The sequence below is a fragment of the Galeopterus variegatus genome, unplaced genomic scaffold (genome assembly GCF_000696425.1).
Source record: "Galeopterus variegatus unplaced genomic scaffold, G_variegatus-3.0.2 Scaffold474, whole genome shotgun sequence".
In the NCBI taxonomy this organism is placed as follows: Eukaryota; Metazoa; Chordata; class Mammalia; order Dermoptera; family Cynocephalidae; genus Galeopterus; species Galeopterus variegatus.
In genome coordinates, this window is record NW_007726585.1 from 299052 (window position 1) to 315898 (window position 16847).

Consider the following 16847-nt stretch of genomic DNA (forward strand, 5'->3'; position numbering starts at 1 on the left):
TTGTCTTGCATGACTCAGCCTGGCCTGACCTGTTATACCCTATCAAGAATTTAAACACTGCGAAAATCCCTGAGTAGTTGGATTTTATGAAAAGAAAACGATCCTTGGCACAGAAGGAGGGAGCGAGAGGAAGAGAAGGAAGCAAATTGAAAGACTGTTTGAGGGAAACAAGAGTGAACAGGTATTGATTTGATCATCACATGTTGTACACAGATGATAGTAGCCAACACTGTACCCCCAAAATATGTATCCTCAATTATGCTTCAGTTAAAAAAAAAAGTCAACAGGGAGAGAGCTGGTGACCTTCAGTGGGCTGGACACGCCAGGGTGACTTGGCTCCTGGAGACACCTGCGGGCATTTTAATGAGTCTCTGGGAACAAACCCAAGTGACGTGCTCTGCCTGGCTTTCCTTCCTCTTGGGCTCTAGTCGTGTCCCGGCGCCTCTCCCACCTTCCAGCAGCAGCAGAAGCGTCACAGCCTTTTCCTTTCCAAGTGTGGCACAATTCCGCTGTCCTCGGGCCTCGGGCTGCCTGTCCCCTCGGTCTCCTTCAGGCCCTCTTCAGCCAACTGGGATAAGTACTTCTGTGGTAGGAAGAGAGGGGAAACAGAGGAAGGGACATGTCAGCAATGACCTGGCGGGAGAGGTGGGTGTGCACCTTGGCACCGCTCCTATCGTCTGTGCTTACTGGGTGGGCCACCTCTCCCCAGTCCCCAGATCCTCCTGGGGATACGGACTCATGCTAAGCCCCTCGTTCTGCTAGTTTACATGTCATATGCATCTCTTGTAGAAAAAGTAGAAAGTATAGTAACAGTAGCGATCACCTCCATAGCCCTTATCCTGTGCCAAGTGCTATTCTAACTGCTTGACTTTTATAAACTCATTTAATCCTCACAACAATTCTATAGACCGGTTTTCTAGAAAGAGCCCAGTCTCCAGGCAGCATGTCCACGTGTAAAAGGCTGGGGGAGAAGACAGGCACTGGCCTATAGCAATTGTGCAAGACAGAAACCACAGCCTGACATCTGAGACTCTCCACAACCTGTTTCCTGTCAAGGCAGGCTAGCAGGTGGAGAGTCCTCGCAGTCCTCGGATGGATTTAAAAATGGGCCTGTCTTACAGTTGGGGGCTCCCTCCACATGGCCCTTGAACATTCACAGCTATGACTGGCCCCCTGCCAAACACAGCAAGACAGGTTGGCTGCTCTTGGGATGTCTGGAGTCAACATGGTGAGACAGGAACTAAGTCTGGGGTCCTCAGACTATGTTGGGGCAGCAAGAACAGTGCAAAGAGCACTGGATTAGGAGTTGGAAGGGTTAGGTCCAACACAGTGTGGACTCTGCCATCAGATGACCTGGGTCCAAATCCTGGCTCAAAGCAGGAAAGTCACCAAATATCTCTGACATCTGTAACGTGAGGGTAGTAATGGTATCTACCACGTAAGGTTGCTGTGAAGTTGAAGAGAGGTGACACAAAACACGTGGCACAGTGCCTGGCACAGATGAACACTCAGTGATGTGGGCCTTTCTTAGTGGTTCCAGCCACATGATTTGGGGAAGTCACTCATCTTCCCCCAGCCTCAGGCTCCTGTTCTGTTCAGTGGGAGAAACAGTGTCTTCTTCTGCCCTCCCCCGGCCAGAGGACAGGATGTGCATGAGATGGCTGGGTCTACCTGCGTTCTCCACAGAAGAGACTGTGGCTGCCTTTCAGGGTTGGGTACAGCCTGACCAGCAGTGGAGTGAGTGAGGCTGCTGACAGAGGGCCTGGCTCCTGTTCTGCCTCAGCTCAGGGAGGGGACACTGTGTGCTGAGGGAGGCAAGTGGGTGAGTGTACTGAAGACATGTTCGTCTCCAGGACCAGAGCCAAGCAGGTAGCTAGTTTTCCTATTTAGCGTTGATTCCACCTGTTTTGTTCCGGATCACTCTGGGTGAGTTCTCGCAGAGCCATGACCAGCAGGAAGGCACAGCAGGGGTTGGATGCTCAGAGACAACGGAGGCTCCTTCCACCTGCTCCCTGCCTTGAAGAGCGATTCCTGACTCCCACCTCAAGGCCTCCTGGTGGGTGCTAAGTTTATAAGCTGCCTGCCTTAGGTGTCAGCCAGCACCTCCTTCTTGGGTCTGAATTCTTCACTTTTCACACATGCCACTTGGGGTGGTGAAGCTGTGTGGACAGAGGCATCCTGTCAAAGCCACTGACAGAAACTCAATCTGGGAAGCCTATGGTAAAGGCTCTCAGTTCCCCAACAGGTGCACCAGGTAAACCTGAACCGCAGTTGGCTGGCATGTGGGCCTTTGCCCATGTCTGCAGGTGATGTACATGATTTAGAATTAGAGGTCCTCAAAAGTCTGAACTCTTCCTAACTTCCTGGGTGACCTTGAGTTGTGTGGTCTCCTTAGGGGCTGCAGAACCCTGCTGAAAATGCTGGATGAGATAAAACGTTCTTATACCGTGATATCAGAACTTGTTGGAAAGATTGTTTAAATGCAGATTCTCAGGCCCAACCCTAGAGAGAATGAGTAAGCAGTTGTATGTAGGGTGAGATCCAGGAAGCTGCATTTTAAAAAAATGCCAGCTGGCTGGCCAGTTAGCTCAGCTGGTTAGAGAGAGATGTTATAACACCAAGGTCAAGAGTTTGGATCCCCTTACTGGCCAGCCATAATAAATACATAAACAAATAATTTAAATATGCCAGCTGGTACAAGGACCAAGGTTTGGGAAAATCAGGACCAGATAATCACCAAGATCCCTTCCAGCCCTGCCATTCTATAGATTTCATCTTGTTGGGGAGGGGAATGATACGTCTCCAGGCTGGACAACTGCCCTCAGCTGGCTCTGTGGAGTCCCGTCTGAACCCCCAGCTCTGGCCAAGTCAGGCCTTCACGGCCCTGCCCCAGGAGAGGCCGGCACCTGGACCCCAGGCCCCAGGCCCCAGGGTGCCTCAGTCACAGAGCAGCTGCTCTCTGGAGGGAAGAGGCTTAAATGACCTGAATTTGGGCACAGACAATGATAGTCCCCTGCAGATGGTGACCCAGGCCATGACATTACAGGTCTCAGTTTCCAAGACCAGCTTAGTAGAGTAAAAAGAGGAAAGTGATTAAGAATCAGGCGATCTAGTCCTAGGCCCAGTAACCCACTACCTGTGTGGTCTTGGACAAATCACATAGCTTCTCCGGGCTTCAGTTTCCTCAGCTATAAAACAAGAGAGTCAGCCCATACAAAAGTCTCTTAAGTAGGGGTGTACATTTGAGTCACTTGGAGAACTTTCTCGAAATGCACATTCCTGCCCACCCCTATCCCCCAATTCTACTGAATATCTGACCTGTTACATTTACTTTGGAAACACTTTCCAGGTGATTCAGATTCATTTCCCTGGTTAAGAACCACCAGACCTGTCGCTCTTTAACAACTCAACTGTAACACTAATGCCTGGGCACAGCCACCATGAGGACTTCACAAGTTAAGGCCTTCTTTGTCAAACAACTAGCCTAATTCCTTGTAGTTAAAACAGGAGGTGCCTTGAGATACTTAACCTCTGGGCATCTGATTTACCATATCTTCTGTTGAGTTGCTAAAACCCAGCCTATACCCCAGAATTATGGAAACCACATTCCAACATAGTATATATTAGTTAGGTATACATTATAGAACATATACTATATTTCATTGATTTTTAAGATACCTTTTATTCACAAATTAACATCTCTGAAGTCAAAATGCATTTTACAGACAATGGAGTCTCACTGTTTAATTTGCAAACTTTTTTTCCTTGGTTGTATAAAAAATAGTGGTTTGTCTTACAAGATGATGGCACCTTGGATTGGATGAAAAATGGTAGAGTTTTTTTATATGTCACTTTTTAATATACTGTTAAAAGGTGACATTTATTTATTTCTTGTCTCCTACACTAGAATGGAAGCTCCATGAGGACAGGAATTTTGTCTGCTTTTCTCATGGTCATAGTATACCCAGTGCCTAGAAAAATATCTGGTACATAACATGCCTGTGATAAATATTTGCTGTATGGATGAACATTTAAATAGAACACAATAGTGGTTTATATTCTTGTGAACAGGGATAACTGCACAGCGGAACAGAAACAGAGAAATATCTGCATCTGGAACATCCAGGTCTTGTGGGAAGGGCCCCCACCATGGGCCAGGTGAACTTGAGTTACTCAGAGTACAGAGGGGAAGGCAGATATTTTAAAAACCAACCCAAATAGAATGTTTTAAGTACTAAAGTAGAGATAGATGCTCTGGGAGCACAGGGGCGGCAGCCACCATGTGGAACAGCCTGGTGGAGTCAGGTCTAAGGGAAGAGCACGAGCTTTCCACATGGCAAACGGAGACAAACTCACAGAAGCAGAAACAGCACGCTGTGCTTGGGGAGTGGCGAGCAGCCTGTGCCTGCAGTAAGCCTTAAAGGTGAGAGCAAGAATCAGAGGCATGCAAGGCCAGGGACCCTAGATACCCGGCCTGTGTGTGGACACTGGGGAGCCTCCAGGGTGCTGGACAAAGCCGGCCTGTGGTTACCTGTAAGTTCCTGTAGTGGACAGCACTGCGACAGTGGCTTATCTTCGCCATCTCCTCGCTGGTATAGAACAGCCCACACAGCTTGCAATAAAACCCAGTCCTGGGAACCACGAACTCCACGCCTGGGGAAGGATGGGGGATGGGCGGGCAAGCATTAGAAAGGCAGTGGGAGGCCCTGTGGTCCTGCCAGCCATCAGGTGGACATGGAGCAATGAGCTTCACCACTCACTTGTTGTTGACTGGCTGGTGACCCAGCTTCTCCAAGCCTCAGTGTTCCTATTTGCTAAACAGTTACAAAGAGACTAGCACCTACACCCTTCCCAGGTGAATGTGAGGGGTGTACTCCATGCAGGTGGCGGATACTTAGCAATCACATGCTCTGCAGCTGGCCTTTGGGAATCTCCTGCTACCAGCCTGCTTCCAGGGACAGGAGGGAGGTTTCTGATATTTCACTTGCAGGCCTTCATTTCTTCACAGCTGTTTGTTCACAACCTCTCTGCAGCTATTATGACCAGGACTCTGAAAGAATTCTCTCATTTTTGTTTGTTTAGTTTAGAATTATGTTCATTAAAGAAAAATTCTAAAATAAAGTGAAAAAAATCACCCAGAGTCACTTCAATCCAGATATTTTCTTCCACATAACTTATCTATATGTCAGGCCTTTTGGGGAGGGGGGGTGATTTTTAATCATATCCTAAACACAATTCTGTATCTTCCCCTTTCCTGTAATAGTATATCATGAATATTTTTCCATCTTCTTCCAATCTTTACATCTGAACCATCAATTAATAACCTTTCATTTATGATTTCTTAAATATAAGTCCCAGAATTCTGGGAGGCCTTTTGATTCCAAGGCAAGGAAACAGTGGCCTGCCACAGCCACAGAGAAGTGACAGTGTCACAGCCAGGGGGTTCACCTTTGAAGGGATGGTGGCTGCTCCAGCCTCCACAAAGGTGTTTTGGGGGTCACGGTTGCAGGTCGGCAGAATGGAGAGAGCCCAGGTCTAAGAAGGTCCAGGCCAGATGCTAAGATCCTACGTTAGTAACGTGGGGACAGTCAGCAGAACTGCTCCTGGGCTCAGTTTCCTCACCTGAAAATGGAGGTGAGAAGGACACATGCCCCACCCACAGGGCACCTGCCAGTGAAGCTCCAGCAAAAGAGCAGGGGTGTGTGGGCTGTGAAAAGCAGGACCCCCTGTGGACTGACGCTCGGAACGCCCAGATCCCACTGCGGACCGGTGTTGTTCCCTGTATGTGAGCAGAAACACTGTGGCTGGGGTCGCCTACTTCCCTCTGCTCCGCTGGGGTGGGCGCTGGCCAGAGAACACATGCAGGGAGCAGCAACTTCTCCTGGGGAGGGAGATAGCAAGGTCTCCACGAATGAGGGCCCAGCACATGATCGTGACCACAAGTCCCCAGGCTCCTCCTCTCCCTTCACTTTCCTCCTCTCGCCTCCCAGGAGACTGAGCTAAGTGCCCAAGAGACCCTGTCATAGCAAAGCAGCCTAGACTTGTAATTAGAACTTGTCTTTCACTTCAAAAAAGCCACTTAGTGTGAGGGGCCAGCCCAGCGTGGGGGGTGGAGGTGGGGCAGGAGCCCAGGAGGCCTGCCTGTGGCCTGCCTTGGCTCATCCTCCTGTGGTCCCGGGCCGGGAAGGCCTCAGCCCAGTTTTCTCTAACTGCCACGTAGCCTGAGTGCCCTCAGCAGTCAGCAGCGGTCCCCAGGAGGGGGGGAGGGGGGTCTCACTCAGGCCCAGCTGCCCAGAAAGAGTCCTTCCCCTCCTCACCCTCCTCCCACCGTCACTGCAGAGGATGGAAAAGTGCCCTCCCCCCCGCCTGTCGGTGGCCTGTTCTCCCCTCCACCTCACAGACAGGCCCTGGCCCTGGCTGTGCTGGCAAAGGAGCATTGAGCCAGGCCCGCCTCCTTCCTGTTGCTGCAAAATAGCTTTCCCCTTGCCGCAGCCATGTGGGGCATTGAGGGTCACACAACACGAGAGAAAGGCAACTGGGCAGAGAAGCACCACTGGAGGGCTTTGGTCAGAGCCACACCCTCTGTCCCATCCCAGACGCTGCAGGATCAACTACCTGGGTGGTACCAGGAGAGAAGCCCTGGGGTTTTCACTGCAGACCCCAGCTGAGGCCCAGTTCTTTTCCTGAGACCCCCAGAACGAGGGGCAGCTGCCTCAGGAGCTACCACAGAGACTGAAGCAGGGACTGAGCTGGAGGCAACCAGAGCATCACAGGTGCCATCTGTGGGGTTCTGGGCAAGATTTCACTTGAACAAAAGCTTCCAGTGCCGAAAAAAAAAAAAAAAAAGTGTGGAAACAATGAGATTATGGAGAGAAAATGGAATTTAGAGTCCAATAGACCTAGCTGTTTTCTCTACACCATGTGACCTCAGGTACATTAGTTGTCCTCTCTGAGCTCAGTTTCCTCATCTGAAAAACAGGAATAATAATACCACAAATGGTGTTACGGGGAAGCACCTATCATCTTCCCTGGTGCTGAAAAAATATGAGTTTGAAGACGTGTATTAAACATATCTTTACAGATGTCAACTGCCTACGCATTGGCCTCTTTGCCCTCCAACCTTTCCCCAGCCTCGGAGAACCCGGCCCCACAGCTGGGCAGCCCCTTTGTCCCCTGGTCCCCACCCAGATTAAACATATCTTTACAGATGTCAACTGCCTACGCATTGGCCTCTTTGCCCTCCAACCTTTCGCCAGCCTCGGAGAACCCGGCCCCACAGCTGGGCAGCCCCTTTGTCCCCTGGTCCCCACCCAGCGGGCAGTACCAGGAAATCAAAGGACAGCAGTGGGGAAAGAGAAGCCTGGGCGGGAGGGTCCCCAAACATCTGGTAACTCACCCCGGAATAACTAGGGGTTTCTGCAGGCACAACAATGGCCACACCACCAATTAAGGACATCTCTGGAATGTGAGGGGGACGTGAAGCGGTAGCTTCAAGAAACACTGTCACAGCCCTGACAAGTTCTGGAGCCACTTGTTCCTCCCATTTCTCAGCCTCTATTAAGTACAATCATTAAAGCTGCATTTGCCTTCTAATAATAGCTCCTGGCATGGGTAATTATAACTCTGTCATCCTAGTAAAGCCTGGGATGGATAGAGGGGGAGCTTGCATTGAGCAGGTGATGCTGTTTGGTTCTCGTGGAGCAGGCCTTGGCAGGCCCATGCTGGCTGGGCTCATGTGGTGCTGGCCTGAATCACGTGGGCAGGACCCTTCCCCAACCCTGCCTACCCCCAGTCCCTGAGCCACAAGGTGCCCAGTCCTTGGCACCCCTCATTTTACCTCCCTTCTCTCCACAAGGACAAAGCCTGAAAATTGTCTGTCACCTCCCTGGAAGTCTCTCTGCCAGTATGGCAAATCCTGGAGGGTGAAGGGTTATGCAGCCCCAGTGAGAGGAAGCATAGTAGGTTTTAATAAAGATTTTGTGAGTGAATAATAACAATAGACAACCCTTATTCAGTACCTCCTACTGGAAGGCATTAAGACCTTATAAGCATTCATTTAATCCTCGAAATACCTCTACTTGATGGACTTTTATCAGTATTCCTGATTTACAGATGAAGAAATCCAAGCAAAGAGGTTAAATAAGTTGCTCTTTGTCACCCAGTCAATAAGTAGGAGAGATGGGATTTGAACCCAGAGAATCAGATTCCACACTCTGTGCTTTCGGCTTCTGTGCAAAAATTGCCTTTCCTACACTGTGCTGCTGTCTGAACTAGAAGAAGAACAGGAGGACAGAGTGGTCTGAGATCGGAAATTCTGAGTTCTAACCTGAACTTGCTGTGTGATGTTCAGTATGTCTCTGAACTTCAGTTTCCTCACCGGGCAAACTCGGAAAATAGTACCAGACCCCCCTCCGAGGGATCAATGAGATAATGGGTCTCAAAGCTAACCGAAGACTGTAACTACAATCTGTTTGCAGTCTTCAAATAGCCCCAAACCAAAAGCGGCCCCAAACTGAAAATGACCCAAATGTCCATCAACAGGTGAATGAATAAACAGAATGTGGTACATCTATATCTACAATGCAATACTCCTCAACAATAAAAAGAAATGAACTACCGATACACTCAACGCTATAAATGAATCTCAATTATGCTCAGTGAAAGAAGCCAGGCAAAACCAGTACATATTATATGATTCCCTTTACATAAAACTCTAGAAAATGCAAACTAACATTTACTGACAGAAAGCAGATTAGGGATTAGCTGGAGTGTGAGGAAATTGGGAGGTTTAACATGTTTACTATCATGATTGGGTGATGGTCTTACAGGTATATACATTTGTCAAAACCGATCAAACTGTACATTTTAAATACGTGCACTACATTGTACATCAATTATACTTCAATCTAGCTGTTTAAGAAAACAAAATGAGAGAATTTTTCTCCTAACAGGTTGATAAAAATTAAAAACTGATAATATCCAATGTTGGCAAGGAGGTGGAGAAAGGGAACTCTCACTCAAGGTAGCAGCAAAAGCTGGTATCATCTTTTTGGAGTGCAATTTAGCAGCAATTATGAAAATTCTAAATGCAAATACGTAGGACCCTGAAACCCCCTGACTAGGATGCTGTCCCACAGAAACACTGGCACGCAACAAAGGCAACTGAACAAGCACATTTGGAAGGCAGCAGAAGATAGAGGGTAAGAACATGGTCCTACAGTCAGACTATCGGGATTTGAACCCTGACTTCGGTCTTTGCCAATCATTGTGACTCTGCATCTCAGTTTTCTTATCTGCAAAATAGGGATACAAATATCACCTACCTCACAGGCTTTTTGAGAGGGTCAAATGAGATAATACATAGAAAGCACGGGAATGGTGCCTGCATGGTGAAGCATAACAATAAAAGCTAGCTATTACAGTGTTTTCAAAACGAAAAGAAAAAAAAAAAATAGAAAACAATCTAAATGTTCCCAAGTAGAGGAAAGAATAAGTAATTTATGGTATAGCTTTTGGGATGGGATATTTGCAGTGTTTATAAAGAATGCATTCTCTGTGTACTAACGTGAAGTGGTCTCTAAGACCTGCTGGAAAGTGAAAAAAGCCAGTTGCAGAACATTATGTGTGTAGTGTGATCCTATTTTGAGAGGGAGAAAAACTAGCTGTGGACATGACCGTGACTGCCTCTGGAGGCTAGGGAGAGACCGGAGGGAAGAGAGAAACCCTTTAACACTGACTTTATATGGTTCTTATTTTTTGAATTTGTTGTAATAATCGTGCACACTTTCTGGAATGAAAAACAATAATGAAAAGACACAAATTATAAGGTAGAGAATTTATTCTTAATTTTTTCTTGTGTCAATTAGATTCCAAGGTCTCTCTCTGTACAATGCTTCCTCTGTCAACTATCTAGGGTCCACGCTGAACACAGTCTATTCAGCGTCATTGCCTCAGAGAAGCTAGTCCCTCAAAGAGGAAAAATGTTGTGTTTTTCTGGAAAGGACTGTGGTCAGGAGAGGAAGGAAGACAATAGCAAGAAGAGGTTCATTTCTGTTCATTTTGAGGAGATCCATTGGACCTCTGCTTCTTTGCTTAAATAAGGGCTGGACTTAAAGGCTCTGTGTCATCAAGAAAAAAGCATTCTCTGACAGGGAAAACAGGCCTCTCTGAGCTCTGGGTCACAGGACAGTGTCGTTCAAGACCTGGTCCCATGGAGCATCTGGTCTGCTATGGGAGACTGACATTGCAAGAAACTTTAAAGTAGCACCTTGCAAATCTAGGTTATTGCATCATGCATTAAAAACGATGACAACAACAAAATGACAAAAAGCCCTCTCAAGCTCTCAGATGTTGCTGCAGAACTGTCATTTCCTGGAGCTGAATTTCAGGAAGGGTGGTGTATTTCACCTACCTAGAGGAATGCTAAGTTCACTGAACACATCCTCTGATTCCCAGGAAGGCAAAGAAAGGGGCTGTTTCAGCTCCACTTCAGGGCATTCTGGTGAGCTCACATCCAGAGATTTCATTTCCATGTACCTGGAGTTTTCTGCAAAACATGAGCCAAGGCAAAGAACTAATGAAACACAGCAGGCCTCAAAGAGTCCCTGCAGTTCTATTCCCTGCACTGGGATTAGGAATTGTCCCTTAGACTGCTTAATCACATGAGGCTGGGGCGATGACTGCTAATTAAGACCAAAGAGCTGTAATTAAGAGCTTTCTCCACTGCCAAAAGAATGCCACACACAAGAAAACTTGGCAAATCTTTGCATTTGGCCCAGGGGATGGGCTGCTGATATCTTCAGCTGGCATGATCCATCTGCTAAGCCCCCCAGCTCCTATCATTTTTATCTCCACAGGCAGAGGAATTATTGAAGGGCAAAAATTGGGCTGACATCGACCATGGCTGGTAAAAAAGGCAAAGCCATTCTCACCCCGAACTTGTCAAGCAGTGTGATTAAATATGAACTCCAAACGCTGGGCAAACTAATAAGCCATTAACACCGGCACACGTTGAGACCTATTCCGCAAAATAAAAGGGGTTCAACAGAGGGAGGAGAGAATTTCACTCCTTTATTCTTGCCTCCTCTAGACAGAATCCAGGCCTCAGCGTTTCTCTAGCAACAAGGAGGCAGTTCATGGCTGAGTTTCCATGGAGACTCAGATCCATGCAGGTAAGAAACAGCTCAGGTCAGCTTGACATGGTGGAAAGCCCAAGCCTCCAGGGTCACCTACCAGCTTGTGTCCCCCACAAGCCTCTGGGTTGAAATGTTTCTTTTAAAGCCTTTTGTCTCTATTTTCTGTCCTTACTGACTCTTACTTCAACCTCTGGTATGCTGCAGGCTTTCGGTTAAAGAATCTCTAGTTGTTTTCACAGTGAGACTCTTAAGGGCTACTCTCCCTCCCTCCCCGCCAGCCCCTGGTGGATCTTAGTTTCCACTTGGCAGAGAAGACAGGGCTTAGCCTATTTTAAACTCTCTCTCTTTCATGATGTCACAGTGTCAGGCACAGACATAACATCACTCCAATGGAGGCGGAGGATGTCCTGGGACAAGTCTTGCATCGCCATTAGACCCTGGAGGAAAGTGGGTCTGAGGTAGTAAGAAGGGGAGCAAACTGTCGCCTTTAGTGAACCCCTGTTCCTTCCCCATCCACTCCCTTCTTGCCTCCCACACTCCCAGCCCCTTCACCGAAATAACAGTCTGGGTGGTCCACTGCATGCAGGCATGAGAGGCAGCTTGTTGATCCCAGGCAAGCCAAGTTCCTTTTGCTGATAAGCTAATTTTAGTTGTCTAAGTCTAGCTGGGCTCCCATAAATGCAGAGAAGTCTATCCTATCTGAGTTTGCCTCCCAGAAAACACACAGCCTCCTACCTGACTTCCTTTACACCATTTGCCTAAAAGCTCTAACACTCTAACCAGGCTTCTAGAGGCTTGCCTCTGCTACTCAATTACTTTGTGCGTAAGCTTTAATGTTAGTCGAAACCTTATGCTCCATCCAGCCTGCCCATGCCATACTTCTTTATTAACCAGGCTTCTAGAGGCTTGCCTCTGCTACTCAATTACTTTGTGCATAAGCTTTAATGTTAGTCGAAACCTTATGCTCCATCCAGCCTGCCCATGCCATACTTCTTTAGGTGAGCAGTGGTCCAATCAACCCAACCACCCATGAGGAAAGGGGAGGTAGTTACCCTGGGTCAACACTCCTTGGCAAGCCTGGCTTTGGAGGTCGGCTTCGTTGGGGGGGCTGGCTTTCTCCTCCAGGGGTCTGCCTTCCCAAGTCCCATCCTCAGGGGTCCCCCTAGCCTTGCAGTCATCGAGAAATGGGCTAGGCTGCCGGGCCCTCTCCTCCGCTGGCTTGGGGGAAGACATTTGCTGGACTGCAGGGGCCAGATGAACATCTGAGCTCTCCGCTGTGGGGGGGCTGGCTTTCTCCTCCAGGGGTCTGCCTTCCCAAGTCCCATCCTCAGGGGTCCCCCTGGCCTTGCAGTCATCGAGAAATGGGCTAGGCTGCCGGGCCCTCTCCTCCACTGGCTTGGGGGAAGACATTTGCTGGACTGCAGGGGCCAGATGAACATCTGAGCTCTCCGCTCCCTTTGCCTCCTTCTCGTAGCAATCTGAATCCTCCAGTGAGAGGCCTGTCTCACATTCAGCTGGCTTCCACTCAGCACCCAGATTTAGGCCAGGCATTTCCTCGTCCATGTCACTGGGACAGCTTGTGGAAGCAGAAGGCAGTTCTCTGGGTGGCTTGAGGCTGATTTCTGCAGCCCTATTCCCTATGGTCTTGACTCCCTGCTTGGTGAAATCCTTGGTCAAGTCCAGGTCTAAGGAGGTTGTCACACAGGAACACATTTCTGGGCAGATTTTGTCTTTCTGGTCAATGGGCACAATTTCTTCCAACTCTGGGATGTCCGGTTCCATAATAAAATCTTCCTCTTCCCCCACCTCGTCCACTGTGACCAGCTCCTCCATGTTGGTGGGATACCAGCTCTCCCCCTCTGCCTCACTGCCGCTCTCCCAGTCCTGCTCCTGAACAAAAGTGCAGAATGGAGGTCAGAGTGGCTGAGAGCATTCAATCAGAAGGCACAACCTTGACCATAAGGACCCCTCAGACCAGAAAGATCCTGAGCATTCTTACTTCTACCTAGAAACAATCACTGGGTAACTAGGAGCTGTGAGCCACTCAAGTCCTACATCACTGACTCATCCTTACGATGACATTCAAAACGGCACCAGATTTGGAATAAACCCAATGTGGAATCCACCATGTTTAAAGAGACACAAAGAATTTCAACCCCTGGCACATAACAGGTGCTCAGTAAACAGTTTTTGAATGAATGAAGGATTAAGTTATACACTGTAAATGCTTACTGGAGCTATGTCTTTTCATGTGGGGCATCACTAAATGTAACTGTGGCAAAGTCCCTCACAAAATTCCCCCAAGCACCATCTCCCGGTACAGGTGCAACTTCCATAGCCCTGGCTCATACTTGGCCCCTCCTAAAACTTTCCCCTCAGTGTCCCCAGCAGCCCACAGACCCAGGAGACAGATTTAGGAGATCAGCTTCCCTGCCGGCAACACTCATCTCTCCCACCTCTCCTGAGCAGAAAGGCACAAAGCTGGTCACGTTCCAAGGACATTTCTTTTTGCTGTGCTGTGACAGCCCCAGCCCAGGAGGATTGTAACTAGGTTTTTTCATTTTAATTAAGTAAAATAACCTTTACAAGCATAGTGGATGTCTTGTTAATCCACGGGTTTGGGCCTGCCAAGGTCAGGGCCCCAGCTCGAGTACCCGATGTAGTGTTCTCCCGCCCCCTAAAGGACCTGCCTATTTTGGGAGCCTGGCTCTGAAGCCTGAGTCTTTTTTTGGGCACATGTCTTCTCGTAGGAGCACAGCCAAGTTGCTGGAGAGTGAGGCACAGCCCAGGCATGTGGGTAAAGCTCTTCTCAATAAAGACTGTGGAAAGATCCCAGGCAAAGCCATTTCACCAAAAAGTACTGGGAGGACTGGTTCATTCATGGAACCATCAGGGGGGTCTTGGACATATTCCATTCAGCAAGACATTGCTGGGCAGGATGGGAATTCCTCTGGCTCAGTCCCTGATAGTACAGATGTGGCTACACTGACAGTGTCTGGGACAACTTTACCTTTTGTGTCTTTGTATATTCTGGATCAGAGGACTCTGTTTCTTTCTCCTGTCTGCCCACTGATCGGGGGCTTTCTTCTGTGCCCTCTTGCTTCTCTTTTCCAGCCTTACCAGAGGAAGAACAGAACAAACCAAATCAACAGTGAGCAGTGACAGGGAAAAGAGGGAGTGCCAAGAGAAAAAGACACTGAACACAGCTAACAGTTGTCAAGTGTGTTTCACACACATCCTTCCCTTTATCCTCACAGAACCCCTCACAGACAGCTGCTATCTTCATTTTATACATCAGAAAACTGAGGCTCAGAGAGGTTAAGTAACTTGCTCATGGTCACACAGACAAATGGAGGCAGAGAAATGTCTTGAAGGCTGGCCTGATGTCTTTAGGGGACAGAAATCCCTGGCAAACTGGGTATTTTTTGCAGTAAAGGTGAACAGTAGAGGCCAACAGTGAACTGACCTGGGCAGGCTGTGGCTGTGGGGTTAACCATCATGGTGACATCTCCCCAACAGACCTGGCTTGACCACTAAAACAAATCACATTCAGGCCCATATGGGTAGGAAGGGAGTTGCCGCCCACTCAGGGTGCTCTGACCTCTCTTTTGCCCTATCTCTGTCCTAAAGCTGTGGCCAAAACTAGCGCTGCCTTTCCTTCCTGCCTCCCTCTGTTCCCTCCCCGATTAAGGCCCTCTTGATAGTGCCCATCTCTGTGAAGCCAAACAGCTGAGAGCAGGTGTTTGGGTTGAGAATTAGTGTCTTTAACCAGCCTTTAAAACAGGGGTCAGCAGGCCACAAGCACTGTCCACAGGTCAAACCTGACCCACTGCCTGTTCTTGTATAGTCTGTGAGCTAAGAATGGATTTTATAATTTTAAATAGTTACAATTTAAATGATTATAAATATCTACATAAAATCCTCCATTTTGCCTCTTGGCTTGCATAGGCTAAACTATTTATTATCTGGTCCTCTGTAAAAAAATGTTTGCCAACTCCTGCTTTAGAAGTTTCCGGGGGATATTCTCCCATGACTTAAACTTTGGCCACCAAATCAATGACTACTCCCAGGCTACCTCAGGGACAACTTGCATTTTCTCAACATTTTTGGCTGAGGTTGATTCAAAGTCAACGACTCTAGTTCTGATTTCTTACAACACCCCTTGAGTTGACAAAGAGCCAACTGAGGCCTGAGCTCAGGGCTGACTGGTTTAACCAGTTATTACAGACAAGGACAGATAGTTCAAGTCCTCAAGACCTTGCTCTTTCCAGTGTTTGGAGGGTAAAGAACATTTCACCAAAAGCTGTGCTCAAGTCGTCTGAGCTCACCTAAGTGTAAAGCAGCAACAAAAGCCTTTTTAGCTATTATAGCACCTACCAACAGGTGACCACTTTATTTTTATCTCTCTAAATAAATTATCCATGGCCCTACTTGGTCAAAATGAATAATCTTTACTCTTCCCAAGCAGTTCCTATAGCCACACTCTTAGATAAACAAGGCAAAGAGAGGCCCTCCAGTTCAAGCTGGGAGAGGCAGGGCCAGAAGCCCCCCACCAAGAAGGCTCCTCTCCCCACCAGCAAAGGGAACAGGCCGTGCCTTTCAGGGCTCCCCTTGCCCTGAGATCACTTCCAGGTGAGAGCAGCAGCTTAAGGGCAAAAGATAAATGTAACGAATGTACCCAGCTGCCCACACTAGCTCCCAGATCAAGATTAGGTCCCAGCTGTTGCAAACAGGGCCCTCCCACCACAGGGCCCAGGCTACAGCTAAACCACCTCCTAACTGGTCTCCCACTTCTACTCTGTACCTTCCCCCCAAATCTACTCTCTCTAAGGCAATCAAGAATGATCAATTCAAAATGCAAAAACGATCACATTCTTACTGTACTTTCTTGCTTAAATATTTCATTTGCTTCCCCTTGCACTTACTTAAAGACAAAAATCTTTAGCCTGCATAGAAGGCCTTGCAACCAAGTAGCCCCTGTTGACACGTCAGCCTTACCTCCCTTTATTCTAACCCTGGCACTCTCTGCTCCAGCAACGCTGGACTTTGGACATGCACAGGGCCCTCGCACATGTTGTTTTCCATCTGCTCTCTTTCCTTTTCAACCAGGAAATACCCACTGTTCCTTCAAATCTCAATAGCCACATTTAACCCCAGGAAGCCTCTGATTCATTACAGGCACCAACAGCATTGTAACCTCCATCTCCTTCTCAGCACTGACACACTCTTCTGTTCATTTGAGGAATTGTTTGATGAGCATGTCTTTCCACTTGAGTTCCATGAAAACAGGGGTCGGTCATTTCAATTTTAGTCACAACTGTGGCTCCCATGCTGGATGCTCCATGGATATTGGTCAAGAAGAGAACGGAGATTGGTAGGAGGGATTGCGGGGAATAACAACTGCCTCCTGACGCGCTTGGGTCTCTGTCTGGGCTCTGAGCTGTGCCTAAGTGGTTCTTCTACTTCTCCCTCTTGTGGATTCTTTATACCAGGGGTTGCACTCTGGGCTGCCACAAACACTGAGCAGCACACACACTGGCTTCTCCACCACAGGCACTTTCTCCAGAGATCTCAGAGGGTTTCTAATGAGCATAGCTCATTAAAGTGCTACGATAGCCTTGTGACCACACCCATTGTACAAACAAGAAAACTGAGGCAGAGAAGAATCTTTGCCATCATGGGTGTGGCCTGTTCTCAGAAGCCAGGCTGTTG

At 48.1% G+C, this 16847-nt stretch overlaps 1 protein-coding gene across 1 annotated transcript in view; it reads right to left on the reverse strand.

The window, feature by feature from the left end:
- Positions 1-320: 320 nt before the first annotated feature.
- RBM20 (RNA binding motif protein 20) overlaps positions 321-16847 on the reverse strand; it is a 183517-nt gene continuing 166990 nt past the window's right edge. The window contains exons 10-15 of the mRNA XM_008569190.1: positions 14146-14250; positions 12480-13025; positions 12188-12302; positions 10412-10546; positions 4532-4653; positions 321-583 (exon numbers count right to left, since the gene is read on the reverse strand). Coding sequence (XP_008567412.1) covers positions 473-583; positions 4532-4653; positions 10412-10546; positions 12188-12302; positions 12480-13025; positions 14146-14250 — 1134 coding nt within the window. The 3' untranslated portion in view covers positions 321-472. The remainder of the gene's footprint in view (positions 584-4531; positions 4654-10411; positions 10547-12187; positions 12303-12479; positions 13026-14145; positions 14251-16847) is intronic.